The 15,761-nt window shown below is 41.1% G+C and overlaps 1 protein-coding gene across 1 annotated transcript in view; it reads right to left on the reverse strand.

Moving 5' to 3' along the window:
• Positions 1–14,344, reverse strand: part of Brms1l (BRMS1 like transcriptional repressor) — a 42,505-nt gene extending 28,161 nt beyond the window's left edge. The window contains exons 1-4 of the mRNA XM_027419679.2: positions 14,068–14,344; positions 9,291–9,381; positions 3,234–3,361; positions 2,337–2,416 (exon numbers count right to left, since the gene is read on the reverse strand). Of these exons, the coding sequence (XP_027275480.1) occupies positions 2,337–2,416; positions 3,234–3,361; positions 9,291–9,381; positions 14,068–14,209 (441 nt within the window). The 5' untranslated portion in view covers positions 14,210–14,344. The remainder of the gene's footprint in view (positions 1–2,336; positions 2,417–3,233; positions 3,362–9,290; positions 9,382–14,067) is intronic.
• Between the last annotated feature and the right edge of the window lie 1,417 nt (positions 14,345–15,761).

Here is a 15,761-nt window from a genome sequence, read left to right on the forward strand (position 1 = left end):
CGAGCTATGACCAGTGTAGTATATATAGTCTCATACTGCTGCCTGTGGATCAAGATGCAGAACTCTCAGCTCCTTCTCCAGCACCATGTCTGCCTGCATGCCACCATGTTTTAAGCCATGATGATAATAGACTATATACCACCCCCTTAGAAGAGCTGCCATTGTCATGTTGTCTCTTCACAGCAATAAAATCCTAAGAAACACATATAGAAATTTTAACATATTTCCCTCAGAAGGTAGCAAACAAAAACAAAAACAAAAATAAACAATGGGGTATTGGTGGTGCACGCCTTTAATCCCAGTACTCCGGAGGCAGAGGAGGCAGATCTCCGTGAATTCAAGGCCAGCCTGGTCTACACAGTGAATGCCAGGACAGGCTCTAAAGCAATATAGAGAACTCCTGTCTTGAAAAAAAAAAAAAAGAAAGAAAGAAAGAAAGAAAGAAAGAAAGAAAGAAAGAAAGAAAAAGAAGAAACAATGACTTCATATTAATATAAACAAACAAATGGAAAATTGTTATGAGAAACAAGTTGTTTGTACAGTTTTAAAGATAATTACTTAGAGAAAGCTGCAATTCCAATCAAGTGATACAAGTAACATCACCAATAATGGGACATATTAAAATTGTGCACTCAGCAGAATTCAATAAAAATATAGCATTAGTGATATTCCAAATTTACAAAACCTTGCTCTTAAATATGAGCAAGCAAAGACCGTGATTAAATCTGTAGCATCATAAAAAATAAATAACAGATCAGGAAGTCAAGGAAAGCCTAAGGAAGTACTCCACTGGAGAAAACTAGCAATGTACCCAGCACCAACATGCAGGCTAACAACTGTCTGTAACTCCAGTTCAAGATAATCCAATACTTTCTTCTGGCCTCCTTGGGCACTGCACATACTTGGTGTATAGCAAGCAAAACACCCACACAAATAAAATAAATAATTTTAAATCATAAGCACACGTACTTAACACTTGAAGAACTATAAAGTCTTAAATACATAATACATAAATACAAAAAATATCAGTTATTCCTAATTTGTCTTATACATCCTGAAATCAAAGACAGTCCTAATATTTGAAAACTAAATTTCACTTATAAACAAAGGAATGAAACATCTAAAACAAAGTATTAACAATGTGCCTGGCACCATGGCACACCTGTTATCACTATCTTTAAGAAGCAGAGGCAGGCGGATAGAAAGTTCAAGGCCAGCTTGTACTACATAGTAAGCCCGTGTCTCAAGGAGGGGGAAAACGCAATAATTGTCTCTGTGTGGTGCATTAAAGACACCACTCAGGAGACAGATGCTGGTAGATCTCTGGAAGTTCAAGGCCAGTACTCTACACATCTAGTTCCAGACTATGTATGGCTACATTTGGAGATCTTATCCCCCCTGCACCAAAAAAAAGCAATAGGGCCCACTCCTTTTATACCTATTCAGATATGGTATATTAAAATAAGGAGAGTTAGAGACTGGAGAGATGGTTCAGTGATTAAGAGCACTTGCTGGTCTTGCAAAAGTCTCAGGTTAGATTCCCCAGCACCCAATGGTGACTCACAACCATACATAACTCTAGTCCCAGGGATCTACTGCCCTCTTCCAGCTTCCAAGGATACCAGGCACACATAGGTACACAGACATACATTCAGGCAAAACACACATACACATAAAATAATAAAATCTTTTTAATTAAAATTAGGAGTCATTCTAGAACTTGTTCCCTTATTTATTATTGTCTCAGTCTTCTAAAATATCTAAGTCTCACATAAAGTTATTTTCAAAATTAGCATGATGTTCTTAAACACTACTCAATATAAACACGACATAAAGAAAATGCACCTCTACTTTCTTCACATAGAAAATGCTACCCTGAAATGTGGAAACCAGTGCAGATAGTCAAAAATTAACTCCATAGTGCAATGTTCTAACTGCACTATGGCATATACGTTTTCATCCTAAACTTCTATATTGTGCTAATTATACTATCAGTTGTCTGATGACATGACCACTACCAAGTTCTCTAAAGTAACAGCCGCAGGCTGTGGCTGCAGCTTAGTGGTACAGCACTTGTCTGTTGCTTCCCAGTACCACAATATAAATTTTTTTTAAATAACAGTTGCAAAACTTGGGAAATTATCACAAGTCATTCTTGTGTTGGAGTCCATTTCCAGTCCAGCTTCCAGTAGAACTGCACTTTAAACTCACCCAAGTGATAAGCTAAAGCACCACTGCATTTTGTTTCACTTATTTTATTGACTTTTTAACCTACTATACTCAGAAAAGACTTGGAGAGATGGAATTATCTGAAAAGTTAGACAGAATGGCAGTACCTCACAATGCTGGCGAGAAGCCTGGATTTCACATTCATATTTGTTCTTCACAGATTCTAAGCAGAGCTCTCTATAGATTCCTGCAACCAAGCACAATGATTCCAATTATGTTGGCACTAAAGAGTCATCAGTATTTCCCCACAATCTGTCTGCACCATAGTTTAGAAAATGACTCAGTAAGAAAGTCACAAATGACTCTAACTTGATCCTAAAGAGAGAGAGAGAGAGAGAGAGAGAGAGAGAGAGAGAGAAGAAAAAGAAAAAAATATTGAAAAAAACCAAACTGAAAAAAAAAGACTCAAATCAAAACACATAACAAAGAAGATGAGAAAATAAGAATTCGTGAGTTAGGAAGAAGTCACACAGCCTCATACTTGCAAGAACATTCCTAAATATCCAATAGAAATGATCAAAATGAAAAGCACAATCTTCCGACAAAAACAATCCTCAGATTCCTCTTAACTGAAGGGAGACAGACAATAAACTCTGGTTTCATCAAGTGTACATAATTAAAGCAAGAAATGGATCCCTTACTCTGTCCAAACCACTGTGTCCAAACTAGTCTTTGCAGTCCAACGCTTCAAAAGAAGACTGTGTAAACTGGCAGAACAGGGCAGATCATGTTGAGAGTGCTCCCAAAGGCAGATGCCCGAGTGCTAGTCTTCCAGGGAATGAGGTAGCATTATAAAATAGGCGGCAAGACCATGCACACACGCACGTGCAGACGTGGTAAGCAGATGACATTAGATGTGTACACTCAACGACAACACAATCAGCTGTCTGTACAGTCAAGGAGGGTGGCAGATACCTAGACCTATGCCATCGGCAACATATTTACCCAAACAACGCCACAAAATCAAAGCATCACAAAGTATACAAAGTGGCTCACTTCCTTACCTGCCACCTTTGTGCGAATCTGCATGTTTTCTTGCAAAGTTGCCAGCGGCTCCAAATACTCTGGTGCTTTCCCAGCCATGACTTCTTGGAGTTTTGCATCTACCTGACTCAACCGTTCCTTATACAGCCTTAACAAAGCGAAAAGTTAGACACTAATTAAAGCTCCCCACGAACAAGAACGACTCGCCACCCCCATGCATTATTGCTTCCTAATAGTGCTTATGTTCCAATAACCTATCAAATGTATCCCTGCCTTGAGAGCATTCAGAAGTCACTTACATTATGTGACTTTATATACATCATGATATTAAATTAGATACCAGTCCAAGGTTTTTTAAATCAGAATCACTCTTTTCATCACAACAAAAAATGCAATTAAAATTCAGGTTCAGTGGCCTTGTCTGTTGTCTAAAGCTACTGCAGGAGGGGAGTGAGGAGAGAAGGTAGATGGGCGACACAGTGAGAACCATCTCAAAAAAATAATAGTGTAAAGAAAAAAAAACTTGAGCCGGACTTTGGTGGCACACACCTTTAATCCTAGCACTTGGGAGGCAAAGGCAAGTGGATCTCTGTGAGTTCAAGGCCAGCCTGGTCTCCAGAGTGAGTGCCAGGATAGGCTCCAAAGCTACACAAAGAAACCCTGTCTCAAAAAAAAAGAAAAAAAAAAAAAACTTGAAATGACTATTTTGGAACTCCCAATTTTTGTTTTAATTGAACAACAATAAATCAATTCTAAAAGAAAAGCTTAAAAGAAGGAAATCACTTTTAATAGTTCGGGTATAGATGATATTATTGTCAGAGTAAGTAAATTCCTGGCTGTTCTCCACAGTGCCATATTCACCTATTTAATTTTCATTTGTTGTTTCTGGTATTTTGAGACAGGTCTCACTATAAAACTCAGGCTAGTCTAAAATTCACTATGTACCCCAGGTCAGTCTTCAACTCACGGAGGTCCTGTCCCAACCTCCTGAATACTAAGATTCCAAATGAGAGTGACTATGCATGGCTCCTGTTTAGTGTTTAAAAAGAAGAAGAGAAGGAGGAGGAGGAGGAGGAGGAGGAGGAGGAAGAGGAGGAGGAGGAGAAGAAGAAGAAGAAGAAGAAGAAGAAGAAGAAGAAGAAGAAGAAGAAGAAGAAGAAGAAGGAGCAGGAGCAGGAGCAGCAGCAGGAGCAGCAGCGGCGGGAGAAATGATTACAGAGCCCATGATCTGGTATACACAATACACAACTCAACTCAACCAGAAATGAAGAAAGTGAAATAACGTGAGTTAATAGCTGAAGAAATGAAAATGGAAACTAAGCATAGATAGTACCTACCATACCAAGGCTGTTGTAATCCCAGCATTTGGAAAACAGGTAGAAGACAGCCTAAGTTTGAGGCCAGCCTGGGGAATATAGTGAGCTCTGCACAGCCTGGACTACATGTAATAAACTACACAAAAAGAAAAAGAACCCAGTTGTGGAGACACACTCTGGTGGATATGCTAAAAAGACAGAAGCAGGTGGAACACAAGTTGGAGGGCAGCCTGGGCTACATCTTAGGACCAATAAGACAGCTCACTGGATAAAGGCATTTGCTACGAAAACTGATGACCTGAGTTTGATCCTCCGAATTCACAGGGCAGAAGGAGAGAACTAACTCCTGTCATTTGTCCTCTGACTGGCACCATGGCACAACATACATGGCACTTACACATACATTCTCACATATGCACACAGATAATAAAAAAAAAAAAAAAAACACAACCAGAGGACCCAGGTTCAAATCCCAGCACCCACAAAGTAACTAACAACCATCTGTAACTCCAGTCTAAGGAGATCTTATGGCCATCACGGGCATTGTACACACATGGTACAAGACACAAACGTGGGTAAACACATAAAATAAAAAAATAATTGTAACAAATAAAAATCTAAAAAATAAACAAATGATTTTTATCATTGCTTTTTAAAAGAATGAAATAAAAAATGGGTAAGGGGTCTCTACTGTCCCATTGGCCAATATGTTTACAGATACTGTGAAAAGAGAAAAGTCAGGGAAAGCACCTTAATTTGAAGCTATGAATACAGCTCAGCAATATAAGACTTATATGGAATGTACAAGGCATTACCAGGTTGGAAAAAAAAAAAAAAAAACCCTTACCAGCTGATATAACAGTTGGATTATCAAAAAGATTCAGTATGTGAGAAACTTTTTTTAAAATAATTTTCCAATATAGGGTTCTTCTTAACAGGAAATCCTATTAATTCTTTTTTGCCTGTTTGTTTTTGGTTTTGTTTTTTTCGAGACAGGATTTCTATGTGTAACCCTGACTGTCCTGGAACTTGCTCTGTAGGCCAGCCTGGCCTCAAACTCCCAGAGACCCGCCTGCCTCTGCTTCCAATAGGCTCACTCTTAAGTGGCAAGGCAAGTTTGAGTGTTAATACAATAAACAGTTACTTTTGTCTATGTGGTCCCTCAGCAACAACAACATATGATTTATAGAGTTAACTGTCAAAATAATACACTCCTACATCTGGGTTAAAGTTTCCTGAGCTCAAAATACAGCCATGAACATATAAAGCCAAAAGTATGATATGACTGATAGTTTTTTTTTTAATTATAATATATTTTAAAGAAAACTCACTAAAATGTTGGCTGAAAGGTAACACGGCTCAAGAACTTCAAATATATGCAAAATGCTGACAGGGCTCTTTGAATTTGTAATGGAATTGAAATGAATTATATAATTTTTTAAAGACAGGGTCTCACTATGTATCCCACGCTAACCTGGAACTCTCCATCTTCCTGCCTCAACCTCCTAGCACTGGAATTACAGGCATGCGCCATCATGACCAGCTCATCTACCCTTCCCAAAATATAGACTCCTCAAAATCAATATAAATTCTATAAGCTTGGGATTCAAGCTCAAATTCAAAAACACATACCCTTCAACAGTAACTATACTGTTACAGAGTAAACTCTCAATCAATTATTCATTGTTAAATACTAAAATGAATGAGGGGGCTAGAGAGATGGTTCAACTTCTAGCACCCAGGTAATGGCTCACAACCATGCCTAACTCTAGGTCCAGGTGATCTGATGCCCTATTCTGACCTCTGAGGGCACCAGGCACACATGCAGGCAAAACATATACAGAAAATGAATAAATCTAAATAAATACTTTTAGTGACTGAGAATCTGGTGGAAACCCCTCTGTCTTCTGAAGGTAGTGGAAGATGTCATCTCCACACTACAGAAACTGCATTGGCTGGGCTGACTGCTTCATGCAGAACCCTCCAGCACCCTAGGGTGCTAAAATAGAAGGAGCAGCACAACTGTATCCTTCCCTATCCCTTCTTAAGCTTTAAGACACCCTACAGAGATACACCGTGTGACAGGCTAAAAATAGGCAAGGAACTTGGAGTAAGATGAAAAAGTAAAGATTTTAAATTTGATGCAAAAAAAATGATTAATATTCTTTCTTCCAGAATGGAGATATGCCTCAGTGGTTTAGAGCACTTGTTGCTTTTCCAGAGGATCTGGATTCAATTCCCAACAGCCACATGGTAGCTTACAACTATCTGTAAGTTCAGTTTCTGGAGATCCAATGCCCTCCTTTGGCTTCCATGGCTCCAGGCACACGTATGGTATACAGACATACATGCAGGCAAAATAGTCATACATATGAAATAAAATAAATAAATCTTTTTAAAAACAATCCTTCTTCAGCTGGACGATGATGGTGCATGCCTTTAATCCTAGCACTTGGGAGGCAGAGGCAGGTGGATCTTTGTGAGTTCAAGGCCAGCCTAGTCTACAGAGCGGAGTGCCAGGATAGGCTCCAAAGCTACACAGAGAAACCCTGTCTCGAAAAAAACAAAACAAAAACAAACAAACAAAAAACAAAAACAAAAACAAAAACAACAACAACAAACATTCCCAGATAACTCTAGATTGTGTCAAGTTGACATAAAAATAGCCAGCACACACACACACACACACACACACACACACACACACACACACACAAAAAAAAAAAAAAAAAAAGAACTCATAAGAAATCCATGTTTGTGGCATGGATTTCACAAGAGTTCTGGCATTAATTAACAAGGAAGTGGAGGGTGAATAAAAATGTGGTGATGCACAACTACAATATCACCTTGGTTCAGGAGGCTGAGGCAGAACAGCAGCAGAGTGGAAGCTAGTATGAACAAGTTCACACGATTCTTCTCTCAAAATTAAAAACTGGGTTGCTGATGTAGTTCAGTAAGAGTGTGCTTATCTAGCACATGCTGGACCCCTAATTCAATTTCCAGGATCAAAAACAAAAGGAGGTAAAGTGGGAAGAAAAGTTATTACCACCACATGCCAAGCGAATGTCAAAGAATTTTATATATAGGACTTTGTGGTGGTCTGAATAAGTGTGGCCCCCATAGGCCCATATTTTTGAATGCTTAGTCATGACTAATGGAGCCACTACTGGAGAAGGATTAGAAGGTGTGGCCTTGTTGGTGGTTTCAAAAGCCCATGCCAGACCTAGTGTGGCACTCTCTTCCTGTTGCCTGTGGATCCTAGTTCTCCAGCACCATGCCTGGCTGCACACCACCATGCTCCCACCCTGATGATAATGGACTAAACCTCTGAAACTGTAAGCCAGCTTCAATTAAATGCTTTCTTTCATTAGAATCCATGTGGTCATGGTCTCTTCACAGCAACAGAACACTGACAAAGACACTCCTTAATCTTCACAGTGGATTGTGAGATCACTAACAGCATTGTTTTTATATATAGATGAACACATTTACTTATTTACTTCTGTTGCTGGGCATCCAACTGGGCTTTCTACCCTCGTCCACTCCGTACGTTCTCCACCACTGAACTCATCCCCAGCACCTTATCACCTTGCATCTGGTAAGAAAGCCTGGTTTAGGAGCTGGTAAGATGGCTCAGCAGTTAAGAGCATTGGCTGCTGTTCCAGAGATGGGAGTTTAATTCCCAGCACTCAAATGATAGCTCACAATTCTCTGTAATTCCAGTCACTGGGGATCCCATGCCCTCTTCTGGCCTCCATATGTATGTGATGTTACAGACATACATGCATGCAAAGCACACATAGAGAGAGAGAGAGAGAGAGAGAGAGAGAGAGAGAGAGAGAGAGAGAGAGAGAGAGAGAGAGGATTTTTTAAAATGCATTCAAATCTGATTCGGAGCCTATGCTCTTCCACTCTATAACAATTTCTCCAAAGAAAAGAGCCATTAGTGGAATGCACATGTAACACTAGAGGCAAAAGGCCTGACTTCATTTACACTTTTTGATAAAGTATGGGAACAAATAAACCTCTTTGAACATCAGTTTCTTCACTGTTAAAATGGAAGACTACCTTCCAACCTTACAGAGTTATTACAAGTAAATTAAGTAACACATGTGAAATAGATGATATACATACTATTTGATGTTAAGATATAAAATCAATTACCAAATAGAAAACTGGAGAACAATTATTTTATTCTCAAATTTTAAAAATGGTGTCTCTGCCTGATGGTACAGACCTGTAAACCCGCTATACTAGAGGCTGGGTTAGAAGGATCACAAGTCCAAGGCCTGCCTTAACTACAAGGTAAGTTCAAGGCCAGCCTGGGTAACTTAGCCAGACCCTGTCTCAAAAGAAAGACAGAGGGATCTGGGACTATAGCTCAGTGACAGAGCACTTGTTTATCATGTACAGGGTTTCATCTCCAACAGCAGAAGAAAAAAATCTTCAGCCAATTATTTAACAAAGGAATGAATAATGCAGATTGGCTCCAAGTGTGCAGCGATGCAAACACCTGAATCACTAACATCAACATGCCAGTCATCTATTCCATCCCACCCCCAAAAGCTTACTTGCCTCAAAACTGTGTTTAGTTAGTGAGGTCTCCAGCGAGTAAACAATAATCGAAGCCTCCTTCAGATCAGACCAGTCTGTTCTCATAAAACACAAAGGGAACACAGCAGAGACCACATAATTGGTCTTGTGCTAGTAAAAATGATACCACTGAATCAGTGACAATGACCTTCTGAAGTTGGTACTTACTGATCTTTGAGATCTGTAAACTGTTTCTCAAGATTGGACATTTCATCTAAACACTCCATCCTTCTCCTTTCACAATCTTCATCATCCATCTCTGTTAATGAAAAAACAAACATGGAAACATCAAAGATAAAACTTCAAGGCAGGCCTAGAGGCACACACAGGCCTGAATCCCAGCACTTGGGAGGTATAGGCACAAAGGTTAGGAGTATAAGGTTAGCTACAATTATATGCCACATAGCAAGTTGGAGGCCACACTGGGGTACATGAGAATATGTCAAACAAAAACAAACAAAAAAGATAAAACTGTTTCAAATATATCTGAAGTTAGTCCAAATAAAAAAATGTGGTAATATGAAATTGGACATCCAAGGTCTATATTAAACCTTAAAGGAAAATAAACAATTTTTATCCAAAATAATTACCACTAAAGAATTAATTTAATGACAGATTAGTTAAAGCTCCAGCACTCTCTAGAGTCTCCTGTTTATCTATTTTTCACAGACTTTAAAAGCTATGTCAATGAAGTAATTAACCCACTTTTGGTTTTACACTAATTCTTGAGAACTTAGCACCAAAAATGACTATGCTTATAAAATGTCATTATTAATTTAAAAACACATCTGGAATTCTTTCTTCACAAATGCAATGTGTCAGCTGTGGTACAACATGACTCTAATCCCAGCACTAGAGAATTTGAGTCCGGAAATAAAAAGGGTTCAAAGCCAGCCTGGGCAGAAGAAAAAAGAAAAACCAGAGCTGGAAAACTGTCTTGCAAGTTAAGAGTGAACACTGCTCTTGCAGGGCCCCAAATTCAGTTCCCAATATCCATGCCATGGCTCACAACTGATTGTAATACCCCGTCCAGGGGATCAGACGCCCTCTTCTGACCTCCCATACACATGATTTAAAAGAAAATTAATCTTAAAATAAAAAAGAAGATGGAGGGGCTGGAGAGATGGCTCAGCAGTTGAGAGCACTTACTGCTCTTCCAGAGGTCCTGAGTTCAATTACCAGAAACCACATGGCACCTCATAACTACCTGTAACTCCAAGATCTGACACCCTCACACAGACCTACATGCAGGCAAAACAATGCACACAAAATGAAAAAAAAATTAAAAATAAGAAGATGGAGGTCAAGAAGCCACATAGCTGATTACCCCATCACATCAAAAAGCTACTAATTGCTAGGCAGCATGGTGGCACACAACTTTAATTCCAGCACTTGTGAGGCAGATCTGAGTTCCAGGCCAGGCAAGGCTACACAGTAAAACCTTGTCTCAACAACAACAAAAAGCAAACTAATACTATTGCACTTAGTTTAAGGTATCCTGGACTACCACTCATCCTCTTGTTCCCTCTCTCCCGGTGACTGTCAGTCCATGAGAAAGAGCAAATGAGGAAAAAGCTAAGCCAACGACAGCTTCTATTTTTACATCACACATATGCCACACATCAAAACAACTGAGGCACAATTGATCTGTATCTTGAGCTTCATCAAATAAAGGGTCAAACTATGAGAAGGAGTAGAAGCATGTATAGTTATTTTCATATAGCAAGGAAGTATATGATGATAATTTTCTAAACCAATCTGAAATATGTCTGCCTCCTAAAACCTTCCTCTGTAGTCTTTAAAACTCAGTCCCTCAAATGAAGCTCTAACTCCATGTAGTAGAGCTCAGGCCCAAACTGTTCAAGGCCCAGGGTTTGACAGGGAGCAGGAGGGACACGACAGAGATACATGATCACAAACACAACACTTAGTCCCTCAAATTTTCACATCTTCCAAATTCCGTAAGAGGTTTTTATGTCCATAGGATTGTTCAGTACCAAGTTTCAACGTGAAAAAATGGGACCTGTAATATGCAAAGTGTGGCAGAATAAAAATGATCTTAGAAGTAAAACTGCAAAATGCAATGATTTACATGCACTTTAAAAAACTGACTTTTAGTTCAAATTACTATTATGATCTTTGTAAATTATATTATTTTCTGGAATGAGATTTTTTTGGACATATTAAAAACCATGACAATGAGCCAGGCATTGGTGGCGCACACCTTTAATCCCAGAACTTGGAAGGCAGAGGCAGGAGGATCTCTGTGAGTTCGAGGCCAGCCTGGTCTACAGGGCAAGTGCCAGGACAGCCTCCAAAGCTACACAGAGAACCCCTGTCTTGAAAACCAAAACAACAACAACAAAAATGACAATGTTAATATTGGAAGGAAAGAATTATAATACTTTTAATAGAAACCTGGCTCCCATTAAAATCCAAGGAGAACATGGGCTGGAGCGGTGGCTCAGGGGATCTGAACACAAACTGTTCTTGCAGAAGACCAGACTGAGTACCCAGCACCCACACTGGGTGGCTCACAACCACTTGTAACTCCAGCTCTAGGAGATCCAATGTCCTCTTCTGGACTACATGGCACTGTCACTCATATGCCTGGTCCTACACACACACACACACACACACACACACAGACAGACAGACAGACAGACAGACACACACACACACACACACACACACACACACACACACACGTACACACATAATTAAAAATAAAATCTTAAACAAACAAAAACACTTGAATATAAAAATGCTTTGCTCCTGGGCTACATAGCATGTCCTCTATATCCCACCAAAAAACAAAAAAAAAAAAAAACAAAAAAAAAAACATTTTTCAGATCCAAGAACTGTATTTAAAGTATAAATGTGATTTATAATCCCCACTTCATGTTAAATAATTGGCTAATTTTGAAATCTCACCTATGTCAATAGATAGGCATATGACTTACTTCAGAATTATTATTCTTCTCATCCCAGGCGGGTTCCAATGTTACATTTCCACATCAGTTCAGACATTCTTACATATACAGACAGGATCCCCAACAGCAATGTGCTCAAAACATTTTATCCTCAACTCTGGTATTTTACCTTTCCACTAGTGTTGATGAGACCCACACCTCTCCTGCAATCGAGCTTTCCTCTTCACTCCTAAAGTTGGATTCCTCAATTCTGTTTCTTACCTTCTTTGAAACCTCTCAGAGCTTACAGCTGTCTTTGCCTTTTCAAGCTTGTTGGTCTCCCAACCAAACTGGTTTTCTCCTTCCCCAATAAGCCTTGAACTCTGGCCTTTGCACCTTTTCTTACATTCCTTCTCCTATATGAACTTTCCACCTTAACTATCCCAACCCAAATGCTTCAAAACAAGGCAGTCCCGCTTTCCTCAACTAAACGGGCTGACCGACCACTCAGTTCTCGAAGTCTCTGAATTCCTACAGCATTATTTTCATTCAATCGTTTATTTGGCAACTTCCAGCAGTATTTTTGGATATTTTATTAACTCTTTGAGAATTGTACAATGTATTTTGAACATAGTCACTTCCCCTCCACCACCTCCTCCAGATCCACCCATCTACCTACCCACCCAACTTCAAGTCCCTCCAGTTTTTCTTTTTTCTGAAACCATGGAGTTCCATTTGTTTTGCCCAGCTGTTCTTGGGTTGGAGCCTGCCCTGACATGTGGCTGACCTACCAGGGGTCATGCTACTAAAGAAAACTGACTCTCTCCCAGCAGCTATCAAATGCCAATAACTCCTCGGCTAGTGGTGGAACCTCATGAACACTCCCACCCCAAGTCACACTGGGATTTCTTCTGGATTGAGTCTGCTCAGGTCTTGTGCATGTTGTCACAACTGCCTTGAGTTTGTATGGTCAATCTCTCTGTTAAGTAAGGAAAACACTGAGACTTTACCTGAGACAAGATAATGTAACTATATATTTATATCTCATGGTGAGTAGTGCCCAATACTGAGCAAAAAGCCTCCCTCATAAATATTTACTTTTGAATGGCTGACTTACTGCCATTACATTCTACTCTAACAGGCAAACCTAAAAAAGAGGGGGGGGGGTGGAGTGATAACACACTGTCATTAACCTGTTAATAATGCTTCCCTTATAAACATGGCCAAAAACAGGGTTAGACAAAGACCATTCTTATCATATGGTCAGACAGAGAAAGATCCAGAAAATCACAAATACCACTGGCCTCTGAATGACAATTATTGAAGATTTACAAAATGTATTTGTAGTGTTAATCTACCTCCCCCATCAAAAAAAACATAAAATATAAGTGAAGTAATCAGAAACAGCCCAAAGTTACAAAATCATGAACGCTAGTAGATTCTGGGAATGTCAACAATGCCCACATCATCCAGATTAAAAAACCCACGAAGATTCGAAATCATCCCTCAGACTGGTCCCTTCTTGGTCTTGAAAACTTTAGGGACCTACTATGAAGCAGAGAGTTCCCAAGTTAGTCTCCTCAACAGCAATGATGACAGTACATGTTAATGAGTTCCAAGCCCACAAGGACCTACTAGGCAAACCTAGCCTCAACCCCGACACGCGTTGACAAGGGTTGCTGACACTTAGTAGGTTGGGGAAAGGGACTTTTCCACGGTCTTCAAGACCAGCCAGCGGGGCACTCCACTCCCCCGTCGGTAGCCCCATGGCACTGGCAGGCGACCCTAGGGCAGGCCCCACCGGAGAACGTAGTCGCCTCGGGTCCCCACAAGTCAGCGCCCGCCCCGCCAACCCAAAGCCCGAGCTGGCGGCGCCCCGCAGCTCCCCGGTGCCGGAGGCCGAGCCAGTCCCCGCCCCTTCCCCGTCTCCCCGCCCCGCGCTCGCAGCAGGACGCGCCGCCCGGCGTGAGCACCGCGGCCTGTCGCGCGCCCGGCGCTGGGACCCGGCATCCCTGCCCAGCTGGGTCGCGCACCTGAGCTGTCCCCATCCTCAGAGACCGACGAGCTCTCGGTGTCCTCGTCTTCCGAGCTGCTCCCCTCGTTCTCCGCGTAGTCCACCTCCATCTCATCATGATGATTCGTCTCCTTCTTATCCCCTCGGGAATGGACCGGCATTTTCCAGCCGCGCCGTCGCTTCCCACTCCCTACTCCCAGCCCGGCCACTGCCGCTTCAGTGAAGGGCGCGCCGAACGCCCCGGATCACCCCGCCGCCGAGCTCGCACCGAAACCCTCGGCTCCTCCCCACCCCCGGCCCGGGCCTCACAACCTAACCCGCAGGCTGTGCGCTCCGAGCTCTGCCATTGGCCAAAGTTGTCCTGGAGCTGGGGGCGGGGATTATCTCGTAGACATACGATTGGCTTCCCGTGATTACGGAGCGGCCTTCTGATGTATGTCGGGAGTTGTAGTCCTTAGGCCTTAGAGCTTCAGGGGCTGTGGGTTTCTAAGGTCCAGCTGCCTGAATCGCTTCTAACTTCGGACTTCAAGTCCCACAAGGCAGGAAAGCTGACATACTGGAACGCAGTTTATAAACTAAACAGAAACAGATTGTGCTGATTTAGTCAGTATTTATCCTTTTCCCGCCAAGTGGTTATCTGATCTGCCTAGCTACGCAAAATGTGAAAAGGTCCTTTGCCTGAAAGGGTCTTTCCTTTCCGAGCCTGGAGAGCTGCGGAATCGTCTCTTCTACCTTAGTAGTACATTTATTACCGCGAACAAACTGTTAAATTGAAATGTAAGTATAAGAAATAAAAAACTTGTGCTTTTTAATTTTCACAAAGAAATTTTAATCTTGAAATTTTTACAGCCAAAAATACAGAGGGGAAGGAACTTATATTTCAATTTAGCATATTTTTGCATATTTTTAATGAAAAATGCCATCAGTTTATTTGATTTCAGGCTCCAATGTAAAATACACGTTTGACTGAAAGAGATTTCATATTTTTACCAAGACAGGATACACAGACAAGTAGGACGCAGTAAGTACTGTGATTATTGTAACTCATAATAGGTGGCCTCTCGCTTTACCTCAAGTTGTCTTGGTAAGCTCATTGCACGCGTTAGAGGAGTTGAATTTTCAGTTCAGTAGCCCTGAAGTGGAAGTCATAATTATATCCATTTTGTAAACAAGAAATCATTTCCAGACAAATCTTTAAATATATTTTTCGAGACAGGGTTTCTCTGTGTAGCTTTGGAGCCTATCCTGGCACTCGCTCTGGAGACCAGGCTGGCCTTGAACTCACAGAGATCCACCTACCGAGTGCTGGGATTAAAGGCGTGCACCACCAACACCTGACTAAAATATATTTTAGGTTTGGAGTGGTGGCACAAGTTCAGAATCATCCTCAGCTACTTACTGAATCTGAAGCCAGCGTTGTCTACCAAAGACCCTGGCCGGGGACAGGAGGGTAGGGGAGTAGTGAAAAACTGTATTTCCCCCCTCATAAAGATAAGAGCAATTTACTATTGAAAGGTATTTCACAGGAGCTAGAGGAGCGGCTCAGCATTTAAGAGTAGGTTCTACTCTGCCAGAGGACCAGAGTTTGGTTCTCGGCACCCACATCAAGCCTCACATGCACATACCCACACAGGCTCATGCATAACGTTAAAAATAATAAAAAAATGTTATTTAAAAATACCTTTTCGGTGGGGGGGGGCTGTAGAAATGACT

The sequence above is a fragment of the Cricetulus griseus genome, chromosome 5, assembly GCF_003668045.3.
Source record: "Cricetulus griseus strain 17A/GY chromosome 5, alternate assembly CriGri-PICRH-1.0, whole genome shotgun sequence".
Lineage (NCBI taxonomy): Eukaryota > Metazoa > Chordata > Mammalia > Rodentia > Cricetidae > Cricetulus > Cricetulus griseus.